Source organism: Drosophila rhopaloa, unplaced genomic scaffold, assembly GCF_018152115.1.
Source record: "Drosophila rhopaloa isolate 14029-0021.01 unplaced genomic scaffold, ASM1815211v1 contig_3, whole genome shotgun sequence".
NCBI lineage: Eukaryota > Metazoa > Arthropoda > Insecta > Diptera > Drosophilidae > Drosophila > Drosophila rhopaloa.
The window spans coordinates 5,026,062-5,050,768 of record NW_025335123.1 but is presented as its reverse complement, the minus strand read 5'-3'; the positions used below and the strand labels follow the sequence as shown (position 1 = coordinate 5,050,768).

Sequence of the window (24,707 nt, the reverse complement as noted above, 5' to 3'; positions counted from 1 at the left end):
TTAGTAAATATTCTAGTGTGGTTTGTTAGAGTGAGTTATATTTCAGGTAACGAATAAAATACGGTGTTATAAGGATAGCAATAATTGTGGCGGTGAACGACTAGACATGCGACCTGGGTCCCCCACCAAGGATTTGGGCCACATCGGCCATGCTGTCCGCATAGAAGTCCGGAATGTGGCGCGGATCCGTCTCGGCCAGGAGCTGCTCCCGGGTGCAGCCGCCGGAGAGGACGAGCAGCGTTTGGAAGCCGCACTGGCGGCCGAAGCCCACGTCCTGGGCCAGCATGTCGCCGACCATGAGGACCCGGCTGGGCCGGTCGATCTTGTAGTGCCCGACGATCAGTTCGCCCAGCTGGCGGCCCGGCTTGCCCAGCAGGATGGGCTCCCGGCCGCTGGCCTCCTCCAGGATGGAGGAGAAGAGTCCGGGTCCGATGATGTTCACCCCCTTGGCCACCGGCAGCAGGCGATCGGAGGCGCCCTCGATCAGCAGGCACTCCGGGTTCCTCAAATACAGGTGGGCCCGCAGCATCTTCGGGGAGGTCAGGTTGAAGTCCACGTCGATGACGACGGCGCGAACCGGCTGCTTGCAGAAGATGTGCTTGGCCAGGCTCTCGTAGTTCTCCTCGATGAACTCGTTGGGCTGCAGCAAATATTTTAGATTGATTAATATAGAAAAACAATAGTTTTAGCTATTTTTTCAATCAATGGTATCAATGATATTTGAGTATACGCCACAAACGTATCAGGAGCAAAATCCTTAAAAGTAACAATTATTACTTGATGTTTATACAATCAAGTGTAAACTAATTCTTATTTCTTTTTAATTCAAATAGAAGCTATAACTATGGGACTGTTGCATATAAATTATAACTAAATATAATCATTTTACCAAGCTAATAATGTGTAAATAAAGATATAATTATAAATTCAGCGATTTGTATGACTAACCTTTTATTGGTCCCTATTTGCGCAAGTTAGACGTTTACACTAAATTTAAATTTTGAATTTTTATAATTATTTTCACTCATTTTTGAAGCTTAACGGTCTAAAATGTTGTCTAAGATATGTTTCGAAGTCTTGAAACATTTAACTCGTTTTTCCTAAATAACTTGAAAGCTACATATTTATGTAAATTTTAAAAATTAATATTAACTATTTTTATTTTAACAAAAATGTATATAAATGTGAAATAATTAACCCATTTAAATAGAAATAAATCAAGTTACAGACTAGACATGCAAACTTGTATTTTTGGCAACTGTTCTGTTTTTGACTAAAAACTCTTTTTAAGAAATAGAAATGTATTCAACACATAGACCCTGGAAAAATTCCTGATTCCTCAGGGACATTTTGAGTGATTAACTGCTTAATATTTAATTTAGAATTTGGGTCTTTAATGACACTCACCCCGTCCAGGAGCTGGAATCCGGCCTCGCGGAGCACCGCCTTGAACGGCGGACTGGCGATGATGTAGATGAGGCCCTGGAAGTTAATGCCCCGCAGATAGCTGACGATGGACTGCGCCGGATGCCAGATCTGCTCCGGCTTCACCTGCATCCCGATCTTGGCGAAGCGCCGGACGCACTGCTCCACCGTCCGCACACTGTTGTTGGTGACGAAGGTCAGCTGCTTGCCGCTCCGCTCCAGAGCGGAGTATCCCTCCGCCACCCGGGGCACATCGTGCTCCATGGTCCACAGGACGCCGTCGATGTCGCTCAGCACCCGGTCGAAGGAGTCGACGAAGCTGCGCCGCTGCTCCTCACTCAGCTGCAGGATGTGTTGCGGCTTGGCCTAGGAAATATAATAAAAAAAAAATGTAATATTATATTTTGTATTTTTTTTTATAGTCTTATTATCTCATTATAATAGTCAATTATTTAATTTTAATTTTCCTTAATTTGTTTATTTTTTATGTGAAGTACTTTTATTTTTATATCTATCTGATTTATCAACCATTTTATAATCCTGGTCGGATGATATATCACTTTTTAACCAATTTAAAAATTTGATTCCGAAAATATCTTGAACTTTGTAAAAACACTTGCTTTTGACAATTTTTAAAGCTTAAAATTTGGCAACGAGTTCTTGCTTTTAAAATTCATTGAGAACAAATGCTTCTATGTATCTCGATTTCAAATATATCTTTCCAAAAAAATGTCTTTGTACATTTGTTATTTTAATTATCAAGTTTAAACTGATGTTGCTCGAACAGAGCATAAAAATCCATAATTTAAGGTGAGGGCCGATAAAATAGTTTGATAAGATTTAAAAAAAAAACACTTTTGTCTTGGCTCACCATTATAATTCTCTTTTCTGGGGGAAAGTGTTGTTATCGCGATCACGGCTATCGACAAACTAAAGGTGCTGAATATTACTGTAGCAAACAATACATGTAAACTGAAACTGAAACCGAAACCGAAATCTATTGCTGAATTAGCACCCAAATAGAGTCGCGAGGCGTTAAAGATCCCAGCCAGAACGACAGCCACAACAAAACTGACGAAACCCATACGGAAGCTAGAGAGAACTTATCGCTTATCTGCCCCTCTATGGATCACTCTCTATCTATACAGTAAAGCTTCTAAAGAGAAGCCCCAGAGGCTAGCATCAGAGAATAGCCTTAAAATTAAGCTTCTTACTCAAGAACGAAATATTAAAATAATACGCATAGGCTTTTTGCTAAAATCAGTGATCAAAACTACTTAAAAACTATGGGAGAGTATGGAACATTTTTAATTTATCTAGCTTATTGACTATCGGATTATTTGGATGATATGAAACAATAAACCCATACAAAAATAAAGATAATCACCCTACAATGACGCTCTCTCTATGTAGACATTAAAAATATGCTCGTCTTCAACCTAATAACTTCAAATAGTGAAAAGTCGAAATCGAAACTATAATTCCCAACTGGTTCTATCTACTCATGGGCATTTTTAACAAGGTCAAAAATGTAAAAGGTTAATTTAATCAATTAAAATATGATTATGACCCGATACAATTTTCCAAAATGTTAGAAATTCAAATACTCTGAGGAATTTGCTTATAACTTGATCAATTTTGATTGAAAAAACTGATTAACATAAGAAACAAAATTATTTTGGTACTCTTGCAGAGAATATTCTAATTTTGGTTAGAAGCGCAAATTTAACTGATTTTTGTATGGGTCAGGAATAAAATTGCGGCTCCATATTGTAGATATATTCGAAATTATATATACAAAAATTGTATCATGTAATTTTTGTCTTTTAGATTTATTTAATTTGCTTTTGTAATTGCTAAAATATTTAAAAGCAAAAAGCCCCTAAGTATTAAATTTTCCAACGTTGCGGCCGACCTTTGCTCTTTTAATACCAAGCCAGCGGTATTTTTTTTGACGACAAGAAAAGCACTAATGCGTTTTACCCTTGCACTTTGGTATTTTTCAGGATCTTATTGGAATTTGGCTGCGATTTGTTTCCTAGCAGAATTGGATTTGCATTTGATAAACGATTGAATATTCGAATCCGAGGCTTACATTCCGAAAAATGAGGCTGCAGCTGTGTCGAGCACAGCAGCAGTGACGTCTCCAGCCAACTGCCCACCAGGAGTACTCGGGATTCGCACGGAGGGGAGGAGGCGCCCCAATCGGACCAATCAATCGATAAATGGGCGCCGAGCACTCGCAGCAGCGGGCGGAGGCCGATGGCCACGAGATCTTCGACGGGCGACAGGCGGCGGTACCGGGATCGGGATCTGGATCCTTTGCCGATGGCAGCTCCATGATCCTGGCGGCCACGGCGGCGGCCAACAAGCGACGCGGAGTGGGCCATCGCGGTGGAGGAGCAGGTGTCCCAGGTCTGGGACCTGGAGGAACACCCGGCGTACCCGGCCCCGCTAGCATTGTAATAGCTAGCAAGCAGATCATCGCCGAGGCAGCCTCGCCCGGCGGCTCCGAGCTGAGCAGGCCGCCCTCGCCGCCGCTGAGCGTGTGCTCCGACCTGCCGTACGTCTCCTACACGGACCGGCCCATCGGCGACTCGCCCAAGATTCGCAGCAAGCCGGCGCACATGCTGCAGCAGAGCAGCGCCAGCCGGGCGGCGGCCAGGAAGTCCCATCCGGGAGGGATCACCAGTGCGGTGAAGCCGAAGCGACCGCAGTCCACGGCCTCCAGTCACAACATTGTGATCGTGCGTCCCGGGGCCAGCGATGCTGGCGAAGATGTGGACCCCGACTTGGCCCGGCTGCGCAACATACCGCAGTTCCTGCCGGTGCTCCGGGAGTCCATCACCTCGGCCACGTATACGCGCGACGCGGAAATCCTGGAGCGGCTGCACTCGCAGCACCTGGTCAACATATGTGCCCGCATGCAGACGCACCTCAATCTGTGCGCCAGCTATGTGGCCAGCGAGCAGAACCACCTGGTGGAGCGCACCAAGGTGGTGAGCAACTCGATCACCACCCTGTTCGCCGGATTCGTGGACATGCAGAAGACGTACGCCTCGTATGCCGAGCAGTTCGCCAAGATCCGGAGCGTCTCCCATCAGCTGAGCCGATGCAATTCGCTGCTGCACGAGAACATCGCCAGCTTGGAGGCGATCAACAACTTCCTGGACGACGAGGACCGCCTGGAGCCCTTCGTCTGGCGCACCGACGACAACAAGCTGCGCGGCGAGGCCGAGGGCGCCACCGGGGGCAACAGCAGCCGGCTGTGGCGGCTCTAGGATCCAAAACCTTATCCGAATCCGGATCCGGATCCCCCCATTTACTGATTGGTCTCCAAAGATTTTCTTAGTTCTTAATCTTCATGTATTTATTGTGTATAATACTCGTTAACGACGCCGCTTAATCGTGATTTTTAATTAGTAAATCGAACTTAATAATTAAGCTTCTTTTCTGTCTGTATTAATAATAATAATAATATCAGGTTGATGTTTGAGTTTTTCCGCACAAGATCGTCAATATCGATCTAGATAAACTTGATTAACGGCGACATCTCGGAACATATAGAAGCTAAAAAATATAAATATTGGATACGGAATGGTACGAACTTTGCATTGTCAACATTCACCTACAATTCAATCATTGTGCTTAAATCAAACAGCGCTTTCCCCTCCTTTGAGTTCCATTTCTTAGATCAGAACTAAAAAAGGAGTGATTTAATATAACATCCATTTTAGTAAGAATTAAATAATCCAAGACATACAATACTTTTTAAAGGTGGAGCACGCTAGACTCCTTCTTGTGTCATTTTTAAAAATTGTGGTTCATTTAAAACCTACACAAAATATATAAAAAAAAAGGATAATCAAAGGATATAATTTATACAGTTGGAAATTAAATATATACTTTATATGCTTAATTTTTAAAACCCTCAATAAAAGGGCGTAAAAACTAGTTAAATTCAAGAAATTCATATATCAGTTTATATTTGAAAGTATTTCATATAATTCTTCGTAAATGTCATTATTTTATTTCGGTCAGAGCTTGTTTACTTGGCAGTTAACCACAAACCACAAAACCATATATGAACTCATTATTATTATCTTTAAAAACCCATAAACAAGATAAGCCTTTATAAAAATGCAGACTTGTGAAATGCAAATGCTTCGCAATGGTTTTGTCCAACTAAAGCGTATAGATATACGGTTATTTATTTTATACAAATTATACTAGTAGTGTTAGCACCCTACACAATTCAATATCTTATGCTAATGCATATTATTACGCATGCTTACCGCATAATGTAAATACAACAAAGTCTCCAACTACGTTTAACAATTAGACAGCATCAAAAGCACATTTATTACAATTATACAATTTGTCTAGATTTAGAGTAGATTCTAGCTACGAGTACATATCGCATATAGAGATACATAGTAGATACATACATACATACATACGACTATGGACAACAAATGTGGAACATTTGATTCATGTTTTGGTAAACGCTACGTGACAACATACATCACATATTCCAGATGCACCCATGCATCTGGCGATAGAACATTACACGTTGTCTAGTCCCGCGAACGATCCGGGGCGGAGGATGAGTATGGGGCATGGTGCTCCGAAATGCAGCTCTCACAGAACGAGATGGTACCTGGGTTGATTGTGTTGCGCCCCACCAGCCGGCTTAGCCCGCTGCAGGGCCCGCAGCAGCTTCTTGAGGGTCCAGCAGCAGAGGAACAAGTTGGCCAGCGAGCAGAGCAGCACAAGGCCGTGCGCAAAGGTGACGGCCAGCGAGAGGATTGGGGGAAGGGACAGGTACTGCTAGCGCTGCAGGTAGCTGCTCCAATAGACAAGCAGCATGAGCAGCACGTTGACGCAACTTATGTTCTAGAACAGCTTCTGCATGTGAATGCGGTCTTGGACGTTACGGGCTTGCTGCTGATCCTCGATGGACTTCAGCTCCTTGGACACGGTCGTCTTGAGGCTGGCATCCAGGGCCAGGGCGTCGAGGAAGTCTCGCCGCGCCTGCATCGGATTCCAGGCGCCGGCATGGGCCTTGGCCCGCCGGAACAGTGCCTTCACGTTGCGCGGATCCAGGGTGAGCACCTCGTTGCAATGCTCGATCACTGCATAAAAATCGCCGGCGATCAGGCGACACTGCGCATAGTTGAGCAGCAGCGGCGTCTTGATGGCCGCCAGCTCCTGCCACTCCTCGTCGTGGGGCTTCTCCTTCAGCATCAGCTGCTCCACAATGCCCACCGCCTCCCGGTAGCAGGTCTCCGCCTCCGAGAACCTGCTCGCCTTGTAGAAGTTGTTGCCCCGCTCGCGCAGCGTGCTGGTGGCCAGCATCTTCTCGTCGTCGGACATCTGCCAGCGCTCCTTCTCGTACTGCTCGGGCAGCTCGATGGAGATCAGCTCGATGATGAACTCCAGCTCGGCGGGATGCTGCAGCAGCTCGTCCAGGTCGGTGTACCCAATGCCCTCGTTCTGCAGCGTCATCCCGCAGCAGTGGCGTCGCTCCTCGGGCTTCTTGCCAATGTCCCGCAGCGTCTTCGAGATGAATGGGTACTGGGCGCAGAGCTGCGGGCGCAGGAGTATGGTAAATTAGGTCAGATGGGATCGGGCAGAGGTCCGCCTTTCACACACTTACCGACTTGTGCACCGTGAACTTGGCCACCTCGTTGAGCGACATCTGCTGCACAATCAGCTCCCAGACCTCCAGCTTGAACTTCTTGCCCAGGACGAGTTCCATGGGCTTTTCCATCTTGCGGCTGTCGTCGATGATGCGGCTCTCGCCAGCCCTGCGCGTCTGGAAGTGGAACTTAACCTGGAATGCAGGCCATGGGGATGGGGATGAGAATGTGTGAACCACCCAACGGCGAACGCCCACTTGAATGGCCTTGGCCCAATTTCTCAATTTCTGAATTTCCCAATTGGACAATCCCTGCTCCTGCAACAATACCGCGGATTTAGCGACTCACCCTGGTGCCCGGGGTAAGCTCGATGTAGGCGTTGCCCGGATTGAGGATCTCCTTCCGTATGGGCTTCATCTCGGACTTGCTGCGAGCCTGCATCTGCACTAGGATGGGTTTATTTATGTGGTATCAACACAACTTGCTTCGCAAAAAAATTGGAACAAACTATTAGTGGTGGCAAAACTTCGATGTTGTTGATGTTTTCAAAACGATTAGCTGGACATCATCGAGGTTATGCCATCACTAATGGTATATGTACTCGCTAAACGTGGGGTGAGTCCCCGCTCAACCATTGAAACTTAACGAAACTGTTGACTGACTGTTAAATAAATCGATAGGTCGATACATTTTTTCATCTGACAGAGCTGTTAGCTGTCAAAAAAAATGAAGTTAATTAAAGAATGAAATGAATCAAATTGGCAGCAGCAGCAAGTGATATTTTCAAAACGATTGGCAGGGCATCATCCATGTTCTGCCATCACAAAAAAGCAAATAAACTGGTGCCTGTACTGGATAAATGCGGAGTAAGTAATTGCTAACCTCAGTCTTAACGAAACTGTTGACCGAATGTTAAATAAAATCGATAAGTCGATACATTTTCACAGCTGACAGAGCTTTTTAGTGCGCAAAAAAATGAAGTTAATTAAAGAATGAAATGAATCAAATTGGCAGCAGCAGCAAGTGACCCACTCCCGCTCCAGTTCCGAACCCGCTGTCCGTGTGCTGCACTGCGTCCGCTGCCCCAGCTCCGGTGTGAAATCAGTGCGTGAGCCCCCTCAGAAGTGGCAGCCATGTCAACGGAGAGCAACACGCCCGTGGATCCGCGGGTGCAGGTGGGTATTTATTTTGCATTCCCACGCCCTGGTTACCCATGAGATCCCCACTAATCTCCGGTCGTCGCACAGGTCGAGCTGGAGAAGCTAAACACCGCCACGGACAACATCAATCGCTACGAGGTGGAGCTCGATGTGAGTATTGATTTTTCCCCCCCAGTCCACTCACACCACTTATTTCGCAATACAATTGAAGGAATCCAAGTGCGAGTTCAAGCGCCTGCTGGCCGAGAGCGTGGTGCGGATCAAGGCGGCCGCCCACAAGCTGGGCAACTCCATAGATGCGGCCAAACCCTACTACGAGTCGCGCATCTATGCCGCCCAGTTGGCCAAGGAGACGCAGACGGCGGCGGCCAGCCATGAAAAGGCCAAGTCCATTCACGCGGCCGCCAAGGAGATGGTCTATCTGGCCGAGCAGGGACTGGGCGAGAAGTCCACGCTGGACACCGCCTGCCAGGAGATGCTCAGCCACGCCGCCGGCAAGGTCAACCAGTCCCAGCTGGAGGTCACCGACACCCGCAACGCCCTCAAGATGTGCCAGCTGAAGCTGGAGGTGGCCAACAACCGGGTCGGCAAGCTGCAGGGGCAGCTCAAGCAGGCGCTAAGGGCCTCCAGGTAAAGTCACCAGAGTTCCTAACCCAACTACATAGTTTGGTATGGGGGGTAAACATGAAGCAGCCTAATATCAAATCTCACTTGGCAACTCAGCATATGTAGATATATGCATGCAATTTTCAAGGGTGCAACAGATCCATATCTAGGTGCCCCAGAAAACTCTTCAACTCTGACCAATCGATTTAAACTTTATTGCCTTTCGTCTGAGAAAATTAACTTCAAACGAACAAAAACCCTTTAAATTATATGTCCATATCGATTCGATTTCGGTTGAAGTACAAACCAAATGTACTGATTTTCTTGATATTTCTATAATGCATAAATCACATAAGATGGTGGCATAATGAACTAAACGTAGGGCATTTATATATTATTTATTACTTTTGTATTTTAATATCAAGTTCAATAGTTTCGTTAGTATCGTTGTATAATTTATGACATTTGAGTATTAATATTTTGTATATTTTATAAATTATATGCTTCTTCAAATTAAAGGTTCAATAGGATAAATCTATCTATATAAAATCTATAAAATAGTCAATATTACATTACATTTTGTTTACCTTTTTTTTATTGGAAACAAAACAGCAATATCTTTATAAACAAAAGAAAAAAAGACTTCTATAAATTAGGAATAACAGACGTATGAATTATGTATAATTGAAACATTTGAACTTCCGGTATGAAAATAACACCTATTGGAATTTCAAACTTCGGCTCTTTGTCGAAGTTATGCTTTTTATTGATTTAAAACTTTCGGTTTTTAAGTTTTTCTTTTATTTATTTGATTCTGATTCCAATTTGTTTATACTTTTTATTTTATTTTCGGATCCGTACTTTCCCCGCGGACTGCTCTCTCTTCCGTTCTTTTCCCTTCTTTTAGATTGCAGCTCAAGCGCAATTTACTTTTGTTGAGATATTTTAGCATTATGCACGCTTTGTATTGTACCCTCTGTTCGTGAGTATCGCCCCTCTGGCCAGGCCCACGCATCGCCACTAATCCCGTGGAATCCCTCGCACCGCAGGCCGTACTACGAGACGCGGGCGAACTACAACGGACTGCTGAAGGCCCAGAAGACGCGGGTGAACGAGCTGGAGGCGAAGGTCAGTGCGGCGAAGCTCACCTACAACGAGGCGCTGAAGAACCTGGAGCAGATATCCGAGGACATTCACCGGCAGCGCCAGCAGCGCAACAACCTGCTCAACTACGAGGCCATGCTGCGCCAGGTGGACCTGGATGCGGTGGACACGCTGGCGTCGGCCACGCAAGGCCAGCCTGAGGAGGATGCGGAGGCGGAGGCGGTGGAGGAGGAGGAGTACCTGCGGATGCCGGAGCGCCTGGGCCACGAGTGCCCCCACCTGCTGACGGACTTCGAGGCGGTGCTCACCTTCCCCCAAAAGCTGGCCGGCGGTATGCACAAGTCGGCCAGCACGAGTGCGGCGGACGGGGAGGGCGGTCTGGGTCCGCTGGGCCTGCACGCCCCCTACGAGGTGAAGTCGGGCAGCGGCTCCCTGGCCTCGGGATCCGCATCGGCCAGCGCCTCAGCCTCCGCCAACGCCTCGACCACGGGCGCTCCGGCGGACAACGACATTGAGCAGTGGACGGAGATACGGCTGTCGCACTCGGACAGCACCAGCTCCAGCTACTCCAACCAGTCGCTGCTCGACCAGCACGGACTGGAGGGTTCGGGCGGCATCGCGGGCGGAGGCCTGGGCCTGGGCAGGAATCATCTGGACGCGGATGCCCAGTCGCAGCACTCGACCTCGTCGTCGGACGAACCGAAGCGCAAGGTGACCTGCACGACCATATTCCAGGACGACAGCAGTGCGTCCAGTGGCGGCGTTGGTGGCCAGCAGATGAGCCGGAAGCAGAGCCTCAGCCAGTGGCTGTCCCGCTCCAACAGCTTCAAGGGCAGCGGGCGGCGGCAGAGCCTGGACCTGCTGATCGATGCCGGGGACAAGGTGAAGGACGTGTTCAGCTACGGCTTCCAGAAGGTGGGTCGCAGCCTGGAGCGGCGCAACAGCGAGTCGGAGATGGGCGGCGAAAGCGGTGCCGAGGGGGAGGCGCTCCTGGGCGGCACGGCGGATGCAGTGGCAGTGGCCAGCGGCGCCAGTGGCGGATCAGCCGGCGGATGCAGTGGCTCCGGCTCGGGTTCCAGCTCTGGAGGCGGTGCCGGTGACTTTTTCCTCTTCAGCAGGTCAGTAGACGGTGGTCATGGGCCGAAAAGTGGCGGTCGCAGTCTGCTCAACTCGCTGCAGAGCCGCCTCACCAAGCTCATTTGAATACGAATTTGAATCCGAATTTGAAACCGAATTTGATATCGAAATTGATTAATCATTGCCACGTATACTAAACCCCAACTAACTAGCGATGATCAGCGCAATTTTTGCACCCATCTTAGCAACAACCAAACTACAAGAACTACTGCAAAATTTAATAATTGATAATTCTAATACGAAATTGGCTGCTTTCATTTGGTCTCTGCTTTTGCTACTTTGATTCTTTCAAATTTTATATATATATCACCACTAACTGCAACAACAACAACTACAACATCAACAACAATAATAATAATATCAGCTAAAACAACAACAGCAACAACAAGAACAACAACAACAACAACAGCACGAATGCACACTCGCTTTAACCACAAAAAAATATTCTGTATGTACTGCTCAAAAACGCATTAACCAAAATCGAGAAATATCTGTTGTGTTTGTTTCAACTCCGTTTTTTAGCTTTAAATGTTACTTTTCTCGCATTTTAACCGCCTTTAATTGGTATCACACCATTGCCATCTCCCTCTAAGCCATAACTCACAGTCTCTGTCTAATTGAATGTGCCTGTTTTGAATACCCAGTACTCTAGTTTTCAAATCTGAAAAGGTATCTTTAAGATATCACCATTAAACTTTCGCATAAATCTAGCCATTAGGAAATTTCGATACCCTTTCAAGTGAATTAAATTTACTAGAAAGTTTTATGATTAAGGTCCATTTTCTCGTCCTCATGCTAAACTAATAGTAGTAGTTTTAAGCCGCATATTTTCATCAGTTTTCTCAACAGAGTTTAGTTTCTTACAATTTATTCGAAAGTAAAAGTACAGGTATAGGATTTATATATTTTTAAATATATAAGCAATATCTAAAAACTTTAGCTAAATAAAACATTGTAAGGTTTAGGTAACTACTAAAAAAAAGAATCACCTTCCTGAGGTTCCAGGATTGATCTTTTAAAAACAAAAGTTTTGAATTCATGTCTGTGTCATAAAGTTTATATTTTCAAAATGGTTTGTTAGTAATCACCAACAAGCAGTGTAAAATAGAAAATGCCAGTGAAGTTATACATATATGAATATGAATCTTTTTAAAAGTTATTTGTTAGCCACTGTAAATATAGGAGTACCGGGTATTATTTAGTCGGCAATCTCGACTGTATTGTTTGTACGTGCTAGTCCTTGTATTTGTTTCCCTTTCCTGTCCCTCCAATATGATCATCTCCCAATCTCTGTCGAGTCTCAGTTGTGTGTTTTATCAGCTTCCACATACCAAAGCAACTATATTTAAATATTTTAAAACCTAACTTTGCAGATCTTCAGAGCCAAAAGAGTTACTATCCGATGAGCAGGTTGAGAATTTACTTTTAAATCACACGGTGGACGAGAACGGTGCCATTATAGTGGAGGAACTTAAATCGCCAACAACCACACCAAGCATGTTCCACACACACACACACCCACAACAACAACAACAGCAGCAGCAGCAACAACAACAAAAGCAACAACACCATCAGGCTCTCAATGTGGTTGGAGCATTGCTGTTTTGAAACGACAGCGAAAAACCTATTTATAATTAGCAAATCACAAACACCAAAACTCTCTCACACAAAAACACATTAAACACTGTGTTAAAAAATTTGACCTTTATATTGTTAACATTAATGAAAAGATACTTTTCTAAAAGATTGAGCATATTCCGTATGTAATGAGAAAAAAGTTGAAAAAATTTAAATTTTGATCATTTTGTAACCTCATTAAGAGGCGAATGGATTTGTGTTTTTGAAATTCCTTCACTTTATATTTTTAAACAATATTGCAAAGTGAAAGTATTCCGATTTGTAATCAAATTTACAATTATAAGAATTTTATTCAATTCATGACAGCGATTTCTTTTAGAAAAGTATACCCTCATTAATGTACATTTTTGGTGTAACACGGTGTAATTAAATGCAGTGATGGGAAATGTACTTTTCGGATTCGAAATAATGTTGACATTACCCAGATATTATTATTATTATTTAACAAGCATTACCATATTGATCAAATCTCTTACCTTAATAACGAATTGTAGTTATTATTATTTAAAAAATATTACCTTATTGATCAAATTTCTTACCTTAATAACGAATGCAAGTTTATTGTAGTTAGGTGCGGTGAAAAGTACCTACATATAGGCAGCTCCCATCACTGCAACTACTTATTAATATGAATTATGGCAAAATTTTACTCCATGAGTATTCGGGCAGCGATCTTAGACCCCAAATCCAATTAGTCAAAAGCGTAGCGTACATATCATTCGAGACATCAATCCAGAGGGATCAGCCCGCAGGAATCTTTTAGAAACCACACCATCGGGTGTGTGGCACACTATGTTCTAATCCTAAATACAATGTGCAATAATTTAGTTCATTTAGAGGCATATAAATAAGAGCGTTACATTTTATGCTGTTTACAAAAAGCAAATAACTAACTGCTAGTCAACAAACGAAATCAGTTTAATAGTTTTAGTGTGTACGAGCTAAACATTCAGCAAAAGATTTACAAAGCAAAACCCACAAAATACATACGATTGTACAAATATGGTAAATGTGGCGATCGCAGAAATAGAATGGAGGGTGAGGTGCGAGGAATCACTGTACTAATGATAGTTTATGGAATCAATTTTAAAATGAACGGCTTGCAAATCGCCACCGAACCCCACATTCTTCTTCTGCGAATGCCACCGAGTGTTAAATACTTGCATATATTTAATAATACCTGCATACAAATTATACGAAGTGTATTATACAAAACTGAGTATTTTATTTCAAATGTGGGAAGGTGCTGGATAATAATTAAATTAATAAATAAATCGGGATCCGACAATGTGCTCAAGAATTGCAGTTTTGTGTCACATCCGTCGTAATTATCAAAACCTCAAGGTTTTTTTGTATAATGAGAAATATAAATTATTTTCCTTTCAAATGAAATATTATGCTCTTTTGCTGAAAAACTTTTTATTTAAAACTGATAGTTCACCACAATCGTTTAGTATATTTGAGATATTCAAATGGAGAAACCCCGACATTATATCACAAATAAATACATTTTTAGATTTGTTAAATTTTCTTAATTTAGATTGGTAAACATTTATCACAGTGCTATGATTAAATTGAATTTTGTATTGCGTTTAAAGTGCGTAATGACTGTAGTGAGATTTTTTGGTGAGCCCATTTTTTAACGTTCAAATAACATTTTTTTTTAATACTTGTTAGAGATGGAAAAACTTGCATGTTAGCATCGTTAGCAGAGATACTTACCGATACTTACTTAGCGCTGACAATAACGTTTCCAATACTCACTCCACGGGTAGTGGGGACTTGCTCCGCAGCTACCGAGTACAACCACCATTTGTTAGAGGTGAAAAAAGAACGATAGTGACCGGCCAAATATCGATAGTACGGATGTTCTAAAAACATCGTTGATATCGATGGTAGATTGATTTTTACGGACATCGATGTTTTTATGACTATGGCGGAAAACATCGATGTCTTATCAATGTTTAAAAGAATGTTAACAAGACATAAGCATCGAGTTTTCTACAGCTCTAATGGAATTGTTCTTGTAATTGAATCAAGTGAGAAAAAGAAGGAGTTTTTTTTATTCACTATAAACGTTCGTTTGGGGGTGCTAAGGCAGTAGAGTAATACAAATATGTATTTGAATTTTTTCAAACTTCCTTAAATTATACTTTATATATTTCGACAGATAATAAACCATTTTTTAAGTGCTTTGATCAAAGTGCATTTTGTATGCAATAAATAGTGCTCTCTAACTGAAAAAATTGACAGTGCGTAAGAACTAAACGAAGAGATGGTATAACATAGATTGTCCCCGGCCAAACATCGATATCTCCGATATTTTCGAAAATATCGTTACAAGCATCGATGGTTCGCCAACTTCAATCGACGGTCTCCCACCCCCAGTATCGTCTCGTGTCGACGCTTTCGGCTGCAACGCTTTTTTGGTCAGACTAATCCAAACAGGCCAAACAAACCGAACGAGCCGAACCAAACAAACCGAGCAAGCGGAAGAAACCGTCGGAAGGCAAAGCCGTTAAATAACGCGACGTTTTTAATATTTTTTTTCGGTGTGCCGCCCAGTTTGTTATTTTTTTTGTAGTTTAACAAAGCTTTAATTGTGTGTCTCGGCCGTTTGTTTTCTTTTTGTCGGGGAAAATGCGCGCGCGCATTTAAGAGGTGAAACAGCAATCGTATTTTAAACGAAAACTAAATCCGCAGCTGGTCTAAAAAGTAAAGATCCAAGTTTTTCCCAAAAAAAAAAAAATAAAAAAAATAAATGCATTTGGTGGTAGCCAAAGAAGAAGAAGAGCGTGCCGCGGCGACTGCGGCTGTTGTTGTTGTTCTTGGCCGTGTTTGTTGTCGCTGACTTTATCTGCATTGTCTTTGCGTCTTAACTCGTTTTGCTTTGGCCTCTCTTTTCTTGTCTCCTTCTCCTCTGCTCCCCTCCTCCTCTCCTACTCTGCTCCTCTTTTCCTCTCTTCATCCCATGTCTGTGTGATGCGCTTAGGCGGTGCTTTGCTATTGGCTTTTCCCTCTCCCTCTTTCTTTGCCACACGCCTTTTTTAAGCTTAAGGGCAGGAACAACAACAAGCTGCCGCAAAAAATCAATAACGGTATTGGCAGAAGCAGCAGCAGCAACAACGCCAAAAATAACAACAACAAGAGGAACGGAAGCACTTCCTCAAGTCGAAAATGTCACCTGTTTTAAGGGTCAAACCCTCGGATTAGATAACCAAAAAGTAGAAGAGAAGGAGGGGGAGAGGTTAAAAAAGATATGAGAACGAAGAGAACCAACAGAAAGTGAAAAAAAAGACACAGTGAAGCGGTTGTCACGCCCTCCGCCTACAATTCTTGTTTAATTAAAAGCCAAACATTCAATTAGGGCTCTCTTGCTCTCTCTTTCGCTCTCCTCTCAACCTCTCCCACTGTCTCGCTCTTTTCTTCTTCAGACATCTATGCATCTTGAACCTGCAACAACAACGATAACAACAACAACAGATACAGAACAAGGAACCAAAAAAGTCAACTTGCAACGCAATCGTTGTTGCTTTTTGGGTAAGTTATCCATGTAAAATACATATGTATATACACAGGCCAAAAAATAAGATAGTTCTGGACCAAATCTGTAAGATACATTTCACATCTCAACTTTGAACAATAAAATAAAATCAAAGCATAGATATCCGATATTTTGATATTTTCGATATTTTTTCTAGTATAATAAACTAAAATAACATAAAAAAAAATATATAAAATAATAATTACTAAAATAAAACTACCGAAATGGGAAATATATATAATTTTCTATATGTATAAAACCAGAGTAGTATTTTGGTAAAAACATTTAATGATAACTTTAAATTGTTTGGCTTAGCCAGTGGTTCAGTATCCCTTAATATCAAGAAAGAGAGTACTTAAACATATTTATACTTTGCATAGTCGCTAAATGAATAAGCTAAATAACCAATCAAATTTTAGATTTTGAAACCATAAATGAGTTTAGACTTTGTATTTAATCAGTGATAGTGGAGATTAGAGAAATATAGTAAGTAGTAACGATTAATGTCAAATTATTAGTTTTTTATTGTTCATTAAAGTTGATCATTATCTTGAGCATTGTAAATTAGCTTAACTTATCAGTAGGGCTATTTCGATCATGGAATTCATTTTTGTACAAACCATAATAGCACTCAATAAGTATATATAAACCTAATATTTATTAGTGCTTTAAGCCGAAATATCATTGGCAATAGTTCATGAAACTTGTGTGGCGCAGCTGGCACATGTTTTTTCTGTTCTACCCGCAGATTTTTGTTTTAATTTATTTGTATTTTTTTTATTTTTGTTTTCAACCTCCACAAGGCAGTGAGACATGCGACAAGCCTCCGTAAAATCATGAGATTCGTTTATTTTTGCTATTTATAAATGGTCTTCACGGTTCCATGACGATGATCTCCCTGGGGAAGAAGATTCCCTTTCCGCCATTCCTCCAGTCTTTTTGGGCTTTGATGTGCCTGCGTCGTCTATCGCACATCGTGTATTGGTAATAACACTTGGTGCATTGCCCTTCTTGGCCTTCGATGTCGCTAAAAACAATATTCTCACGAACAATGCACGCGCTCTAGCCTCTTCACATGCACTTTCTGGGCTGTGCTCGTTCCCTCCGTAGATTTCGCTGTGCACAATATCATAAATATTTTATTTATTTTTTTGCACAAAAAGGTCGCCGAAAGCGCGTTTTACTTTAGAGTTCAAGGATATGGGTCAAGTGGGTTGTTGTCTTCGCAGAGATTGAGGGTCTAACATGTGCGTCTGATGACCTTTCTTCATTCAGGGATTATCTTGTTATTACAAGCGCCACAAAGGCAAAACACTCCTCCCAACACAAAGTCCGATTCGACTTGTCCTTGGTATCAGATTTCGCTACAAAAGAAAATGTAGATTGCAAACGCAGTAAGGAATTTTTATAAGGAAAAATAAACAATTTACAAAAATCACATTTAAGATAAGACACATTTGTCGTTATTTATCTGCTAAATAATTCTAAAATTTGGCAATTATATTTATGATATATTTTATTATTTATATTTTTATAAATATACTTCCTTTTTTTAATATAAAATCTTTTCTACTCTAAATTCGCAATATTTTAAGGCAACCCAAGTGTATGCTATAAAATTATAGTTGGGCAGGGCAAGCAGCATTTTCAATTCTCAACGCTTTCAGATCATTCTCGCGCAGCACCACCATCGCCTTTGAAACCACTGAAGAGCATCGCTTTTCTGGCTCGGTGGTGCCACTGTTGACACGCTCTGGAGTGTCTGTCTGAACCACCAGAGTCCCACAACACCACAGCATCGTTGCCATCTTTAAGCACACAGTGAAAAACAAGCTCAATAACAAGCAAAATAAATAATAATCATAAATAAACGAGGAAGGTAAATAATTTTGCAGCTTAAACAAAAATGAGGTAGTCAGTAAATGTATCTTTCAAAATCGTACAAAATTTGATTTCAATTTTTTTTAACATAACTATTAATGTAAAAGTCCCAATGCTATCTTAGAAACGCAGTGAACGAACAAGTATATTTACTTACCAGTTTGTTTCAAGTGCAAGGGTATATTTATTTCGATATGGTAAAGTTGGCATCTTTTCTTGTTTAGAATAATACGTATATGTCAACACTCTGCATAAGTCAGCAATTTTTGACATATTTTTAAATTATTGATAGACGCTGGTTAGCGTTGCTCATAAGCTATATTTATGCATGGATAATTTCTGTCGTACTTTTTTATACACTCTTAAAGATATACAAAAATATAATGCCAAACAATATTTACTACATAACAAAAATAAAGGTTGTTTTATTTTGTTAATTATATGGATGATCAATGGATGTGCATAGAGCGTGCAATATTTTTTCTGTGCAACGCACAGGCACATGGGCTGCTCCATCCATATCCATATCCATCGGGTGCATCTTCTGCAGCATCTCTGTGGCAAGGCAAAGTGTGTTCTAACGGTTCAATGAACTGTGACCACAGTCTCGCAGATGTAGCAGCTCTTGTTGTTGCTTCGGTACGCACTGCCAATTTATACAAAGCCGCGTTGTTCACAGCCGACAACAACTACACAGCATTACATGCAGTTCGCCCCCACTGAAAAAAAATCAAAAACAAAAGACTTTCTGAACCGTTTAGTAAATACTAAAGAAGATTCTTTAGTTTTGAAACTGTCTTCATTCATAACACCTTTCTTAACATGTTGTTCATTTCAGACAAATTTCGAAATATATTTACTAAATTTATTTACCATTCATAACGCTCAACTTAAAATAGTTGTTAATTATAGAAATTTATTTACTTATATCTATGCAATTTAAAATCTATATATTTTGAGTTTGTCATTGTTTTGTAAAAAATGTAAACAAAAAATGCAGGTAACATTTTTAAAACAGATCAGTGATTAGATTATAGTTGTATTTACTTTCTTTAGATGATTAAGAATCGAGTATTTTTGCTATCTTCATATTTCAAATCCAAACATGTCTTCAAATTTTCCACAGTGAATCCTATCAACTTTGTTATATGTATGTTACTAATGATCGTTCGGTTTGTATGGCATAATGTAATTGCACCATTATGCTTACTATTATGCTTTTGCACCCACTGCTGCTTTGGCAACAGGTTTTTAGATAATAATACACCATTCATTCGGACCAACGCAATTTTCAATATCGAGGCTAGAAAATTTTTCAAATATATATTTTCGATTATGGCATTCTTATAAATCGTAAATCATGGCGCCAGTCGTGAATTCAATTAACTTAGCACACAGACAAAAACATGGCCAAAGATTTTTAATTGACTTCCCACATTTTCGTTTCCAATTTTTATTTTGAGCGGTTTAAATATTTTGCTCACGATTTGTAGAAATAGAATACTAAAACAAAACAACAACGAATAAGAATGTGACTGCAACGATGAGTTTATAATATTTTATAATAATAAATGGTGAATAAATTCCTCAAAGTTGTATTGTAAAAGTGAACTTTCAAATATTTAAATTTATAATTATATTTTGACTCAACTTTAAAAATTTCTCAAACTCACGTTTTTGTTGGCATATGATAAAAAAAAGCACTTGGAATTATGAACAAGGGACAAGTCATATTATAATTATGAAATAGTTATGACTCGTGTTAATATTATTTAATGAGTAAAAAGCTGATAATAATTCTGAAAAGGGGAACAACTTTATTTTTTGCGTAAAATATGGTAATGACATGTGATTTTTACGCGTTAGTCAGAAATCCCTTTGAAAAGGGTATTTGCATTTCGGGTTATCCACTCTGCACCGTATGTGTGACTTGTTTTTTGTATTGTATTTTGTATTCCTGCCTGAAGTGTACAAATTCTTGTCGGACTGTGCGTTGGGCCAGGTGACGAAGCCGTCATCGTTGCGGGAACGTGACATGCATGCAAATTGTGCATTGAGGCGAGTGCAACCTCAGACTGAGGCCCGCACAAACGAACTGGCGGCGGGCGATAAGGCGAAGAGCTGCCCAAAGAGTCAGTTGCCTCTAACCTTCTGCGAAGTGAGCTAAATTGCTTGACAACAGTGTTTGAGCATCGGCTGAAAAGTGCAAGTGGGCGGCCTGATGGGGCAGTCGTGCCATTGAAACCGACCGAAGCACTACAAAAGAACCACTTCTTTCCAATTTCCCAGCAAACAAGTTTTCTAAGAATAACAGGTAGAGAACAATGTGCAATTCTTCCTTCAATTTCGATCATAATATTTGCAACACCTTGTGGCTTAGAAGGATTCAATTGAGGAGCTTCTTTTTATAAAGGATCATAAACGTACAATAAAACCAATATTTTGTGCATTTGTGCAGCCCAAGCAGGAAATGTTTTAAGGTTTCACCGATATACAGGAACAGGTTTTAGTAAAGAAAATTTTCTTAAAATCTTTTGAGGGACCCAGAGTCAATAATCGTACCAAATATTTTGCTTTATTTTTCATACAAGTACATAAAATAACAAATGCGAGTTTAAGTGTATACCTGAAATGCAGTTTTTGTTGATAATCTCGACAAAAGCTTTGTTTTATGTTTAAATAATATTATGGCGGCAGTACTTTAAAGAAACTCATTCACTTCATTTATACAAAAGCAACGATAATTTAACTCGTTGAACGAACAGCTTTTGTAGCTAACGACCGTCGATTTTAATGCCCCTAATGTTTTCGAGCTGACTTTGCTAGATATTTCTAGATTTAACGAGCCAACAATCCAAAGTTTTAATTCTTCGGTCGTAATTTTCATAGTTTGGAAAAGTCTATAGAGAAAAGGAGATTATTTAATCATAAAATAACTAAATCAATCTAGAATTAAATATTGATTTAAATTTTTTTTAATTTCTTTTTGTAGAAAAAAAGGCTAACCAATAATATTAATCATTATTATCTTTAACTTAAATTAACAATCAAATTTAAAAATGAAAATATATTTAAAAGGTAATAGGATTTCTATATAAGCTCATTCAATTGAACTACTTTTTATAAATTGTTACAAAACATCAATAGCTAATTGTTTTTTGCAAAGCTCCTAGGCCATAGATAATTTTTAATTCGAAGAGGATTTAAAAGTAAATTCATTTTTGACGACGCATTCGTTTGAAATTTAAACTTTGGGAAGTTCTAGTTGGTGGAGTTGGACTGTGTGAATGGTGGGGATATAGATATTTGGTGGCAGGGGCAGAGGCAGGGGCAGGGGCCAAACTGGTTCTCGTCGCCGTTTGCATGCCACATCCAATTGGTGGCGTATTTGGGTCGCAGTTGGCGGCTCTCCGTTGCAGTCGGCAGTTTGCAGGCGTTGGCCAATTACGAGCACATATACGTTTCAATTGATTTCTAATTAACCATTTGCATAGCTGCGTGCCAGTGTCCATGTGTGAATGTTCTCACGTGTGCACTTGATCTGCTTCGGTTCCATGTTCCATGTTGCCCCTATAGCCCGTGCTACCCCCATGTGGCATTCAACGAGGTGTAAGGGTGTCGGCTTTTCTATTTAGCCATATCTATTTAGCCATTTGTAGGTCAAGCGGCGTCTTGCCAGCGTCTTTGTCCGCTTTGTGTGGGCAGCGAAAGATGAGCAGCCAGTGATATCAAGTATCTGGGTAGCAGGTACATACCTTACCTGTACTGAGAAAAAGCATTATCCGAAATGATAATCGTTTCGACCTCAATTAGCTCTATATACCCTTGGTTTGTCCTTATGAATATTCCGGCGTGTTAGGGGTTTCACTTCTATTGAGTAAAACTATCTTTTTTTGGTTCTCCACAATACGCTATACAAATTTTTGATCGCTTTATTTGAGGTGGGGTCTGAAAATAATAATTTAGAAAATAACACGCTCTTGTGATGGTGTATAATAAGTGTTGATGAATCATTGATTTATATAATATTTTTCTTTTGCAAATAAGATCTTATTTTTAAAAAACCACCTTAAAATCTCCTTTTATTTAGGTTACAAAGTAAATCACTAAGAATTTGTGAAAGCGAAAACCGAAGCAATTTTCGACAATAGCAAATATAGATATGCAATAACTATCACAATAATACTTTAATCTTAAATAAACTCAAATATATAAATACCCTCTGCCAGAGTATAAAAAATGGTACCCTTACCATCAGTATCTGAACAGTATCTGCTGCCCCCGCTTGTTTTTCTTGGGGATTACTAAACGCCGCCGCAGATCAGACAAACGCCCATATGCGAGTCAATTAGTGCATGTAGGCGCAGAAATTAATTTGTTCGCCGCCAAATGTGACAGAGTCAGCAAAAAAAGAAACACGCAGAAAAACCCATTCTCACGAGCAGAAATTAAGCAAGCCGATAAAGAGAGGGCTGCACTGCCAATCAATTATGGACATCAGAGATAATTCGAAGCCTAAATAGAAATTGCTCAGGCCTCCACGGACTTTACGGACTATTGGAAAGCTGAATCAGTTGAATACTCTTTGTCCAAGGAGTCCATTGAAACCATGGACCCAAATTGACCTTAACTAACTTCAAATTTATTATTGTACGTACACCATTGGTTATTAAAACAATATGTATTGAAGTAATTTAAATTTCAATCTGAAGTTTCTCTTCTATTTTATGGCAACAGAAGGTTTAAATGCACCAGCGATTAATAATACTAGTTTAAAAACTATAAAATTATAATGAAACTCCTCCAGAATCAATGGTTACTAAAATAACATTATAATAATTTTCAGAGTATTTTTTTATGTTGGTGAAAAAATATAAATTTGGTTAATATATTTTTCCATCTTAAAGTGATAATACAATCTTAAGCTATCACGAAAATTTCTATAAACAGGCTTTGAATATTTCCTGTTCCAATCAGCTGGAGTTTGATGAACTTACTTATGACCAGGTATTTAAGACCATTATGGCAGCAGATTTGTAAAGTTCCTGCCTGTGTTGGGGGTAAACCAATCAGGCATAAATGCTGGCCAGCAATTCAATCCCCGCTCATTACAAAGCTCCTTAGATAGTGGTTGCTGTCTATTGGCTATTGACTATTGGCTATTGGCCCGAATGGGTGAGTATCTGTGTGTGGACAACGGAATGTGCTGGCAATTAAAATGAACTCACGCTGGCAACCCTGACAAAAAACGTGCCGCCGGACGGACGGCTGCAACTTCAACTTCAACTGCAACTGTGCAAATAGCTCGGCGGCGGCAGTTGCACCGCACCGCACCGCGAAGCTTGGCGTCGAAATCACAAGTGAGATAGATAGACCAGCCTCTGAGCCCCCAAAGCCACTTACACCAAAAGCGCGCGCATTGATTAAGTTTGGATTTTGAGCACTGGAGCAGAACTGAGCAAACTAAGTCGATCGGAGAGCCAAGACACTTGCGCACGCGCAGCAAATTTGTAACGTTCGAGCCTGATGTGTAAGCTTTGGGCCCCGAAACGAGCTGCGATGTGAAAAACACTTTACACACTGACAAGTGATGACAAATCGAACTGGGGATGCCCTTCCAAAAGCCCAGAAAACGGACAAATAAATATATTTTACACACTCAAGGCTGTTTTAAGTAAAAAATTATGAAATATGTTGTACTAAAATAGTACCTGGATCCGCTACTGTTCACAGATATCCCCAGAATTTTGCTTGGAGATTTAAAAACCACAATTAGATCGAGAATTCCAAAGCCAACCATGACATTTAGAAATCGGCCATAAAAAGCATAGTTTGCACTTAAAAGCAGCATGCATTCTGAGTTATTAAAAATTGTACAGTATAGTTAAAATTATTTTCTAGTCATCAAAGTGATTTCATAACTCAATCAGTTGCTTTCAATTTTATTTTTAAATTAATACATATTCGTTAAAGCATTAGTAATTCGTTGTGTTCAGCCTCCTGTTCTTCTTAAACATTTTAATTTAGGCACTTTGCAATTTAATTTCATAACGAAGTCATAACTTGATCGGATGGCCTGTATTTATTCATTGTTTCGATTGTTTATCTAATTGCTAATTTGATCGACATGACAATGATCAGTCGGCTAGATGATTGCTCGCATCTTAGGCCCCCTCCCCGTGGGCAACTCACCGCCGATCAATCAATGCCATCAATCATGCATGAGCGAGTCAACGCTAGAGAGAGAGCGGATTGACAGGCCTTTGACATGCGAGGAGGAGGGGTAAATGGCCAGCACGTATACGCCTATTGGACGCACTCGAATTACACTAGTTCACAAAGTTGGCCGTTTTGGCGAGTACTTTTGAAGAAACCATTCTTGTAGAAGCTAATCTCTATTTATGAGCCTTGATATACAAAGTTAACGTCTTTTAAAATCGTAGTCTGACATATACAAGAATTTAAATCTGTGACTTGCCTAAAAAAAAGTTCGTTTTATGAAAATATAAAAACAAATTATGAGTATTGAAAAATAAAAATGGGAACGCAAACAATCTACAAAGCAACAAT

At 40.8% G+C, this 24,707-nt stretch overlaps 5 protein-coding genes across 17 annotated transcripts in view; 3 read left to right on the top strand and 2 right to left on the bottom strand.

Annotated features, from left to right (window-relative positions):
- Positions 1-21: 21 nt before the first annotated feature.
- On the bottom strand, positions 22-2,474 carry LOC108046452 (chronophin). The gene is made up of 3 exons (XM_017126139.1): positions 2,297-2,474; positions 1,408-1,791; positions 22-640 (listed from the first exon to the last, which is right to left on the bottom strand). Exons 1-3 carry the CDS (start codon positions 2,297-2,299, stop codon positions 101-103), a joined length of 927 nt encoding a protein of 308 aa, XP_016981628.1. The 5' UTR covers positions 2,300-2,474; the 3' UTR covers positions 22-100.
- Positions 2,475-3,543: 1,069 nt separating this feature from the next.
- On the top strand, positions 3,544-5,023 carry LOC108046465 (BLOC-1-related complex subunit 5). Its single transcript, XM_017126159.2, has one exon. It carries the CDS (start codon positions 3,651-3,653, stop codon positions 4,704-4,706), a length of 1,056 nt encoding a protein of 351 aa, XP_016981648.1. The 5' UTR covers positions 3,544-3,650; the 3' UTR covers positions 4,707-5,023.
- A 1,176-nt stretch (positions 5,024-6,199) lies between these two features.
- On the bottom strand, positions 6,200-7,580 carry LOC108046466 (AH receptor-interacting protein). The gene is made up of 3 exons (XM_017126161.2): positions 7,416-7,580; positions 7,085-7,261; positions 6,200-7,014 (listed from the first exon to the last, which is right to left on the bottom strand). The coding sequence occupies exons 1-3, from the start codon at positions 7,506-7,508 to the stop codon at positions 6,322-6,324; spliced, it is 963 nt and encodes a 320-aa protein (XP_016981650.1). The 5' UTR covers positions 7,509-7,580; the 3' UTR covers positions 6,200-6,321.
- Positions 7,581-7,997: 417 nt separating this feature from the next.
- Positions 7,998-13,927, top strand: LOC108046459 (keratin, type I cytoskeletal 9). Of its 2 annotated transcripts, XM_017126149.1 has the most exons (6): positions 7,998-8,242; positions 8,315-8,377; positions 8,439-8,857; positions 9,741-9,815; positions 9,883-11,055; positions 12,448-13,927. In XM_017126149.1, the coding sequence occupies exons 1-6, from the start codon at positions 8,201-8,203 to the stop codon at positions 12,680-12,682; spliced, it is 2,007 nt and encodes a 668-aa protein (XP_016981638.1). In that variant the 5' UTR covers positions 7,998-8,200; the 3' UTR covers positions 12,683-13,927. The 2 variants fall into 2 exon arrangements, with proteins under 2 accessions (XP_016981638.1, XP_016981639.1); XM_017126150.1 differs by lacking the exon at positions 9,741-9,815.
- Positions 13,928-15,095: 1,168 nt separating this feature from the next.
- LOC108046448 (Ca(2+)/calmodulin-responsive adenylate cyclase) overlaps positions 15,096-24,707 on the top strand; it is a 43,251-nt gene continuing 33,639 nt past the window's right edge. For 11 of the 12 annotated variants that reach the window (XM_017126128.2, XM_017126126.2, XM_017126121.2 and 8 more), the window contains exons 1-2: positions 15,096-15,427; positions 16,147-16,252. The gene's annotated coding sequence lies outside the window, so the exon portion shown is untranslated. The remainder of the gene's footprint in view (positions 15,428-16,146; positions 16,253-24,707) is intronic. The other variant, XM_044461418.1, reaches the window with a different exon arrangement.

Excerpts from the sequence above, each read along its gene's own strand:
- LOC108046452 (XM_017126139.1), bottom strand. Across the intron at positions 641-1,407 it reads GATTCCAGCTCCTGGACGGG|CCCAACGAGTTCATCGAGGA; the intron begins GTGAGTGTCATT and ends TATTTGCTGCAG.
- LOC108046465 (XM_017126159.2), top strand. The coding sequence starts at position 3,651 with ATGGGCGCCGAGCACTCGCAGCAGCGGGCGGAGGCCGATGGCCACGAG.
- LOC108046466 (XM_017126161.2), bottom strand. The coding sequence starts at position 7,508 with ATGCAGGCTCGCAGCAAGTCCGAGATGAAGCCCATACGGAAGGAGATC. Across the intron at positions 7,262-7,415 it reads AGCTTACCCCGGGCACCAGG|GTTAAGTTCCACTTCCAGAC; the intron begins GTGAGTCGCTAA and ends CCTGCATTCCAG. Across the intron at positions 7,015-7,084 it reads AGTTCACGGTGCACAAGTCG|CTCTGCGCCCAGTACCCATT; the intron begins GTAAGTGTGTGA and ends CTGCGCCCGCAG.
- LOC108046459 (XM_017126149.1), top strand. The coding sequence starts at position 8,201 with ATGTCAACGGAGAGCAACACGCCCGTGGATCCGCGGGTGCAG. Across the intron at positions 8,243-8,314 it reads CCGTGGATCCGCGGGTGCAG|GTCGAGCTGGAGAAGCTAAA; the intron begins GTGGGTATTTAT and ends GTCGTCGCACAG. Across the intron at positions 8,378-8,438 it reads GCTACGAGGTGGAGCTCGAT|GAATCCAAGTGCGAGTTCAA; the intron begins GTGAGTATTGAT and ends ATACAATTGAAG.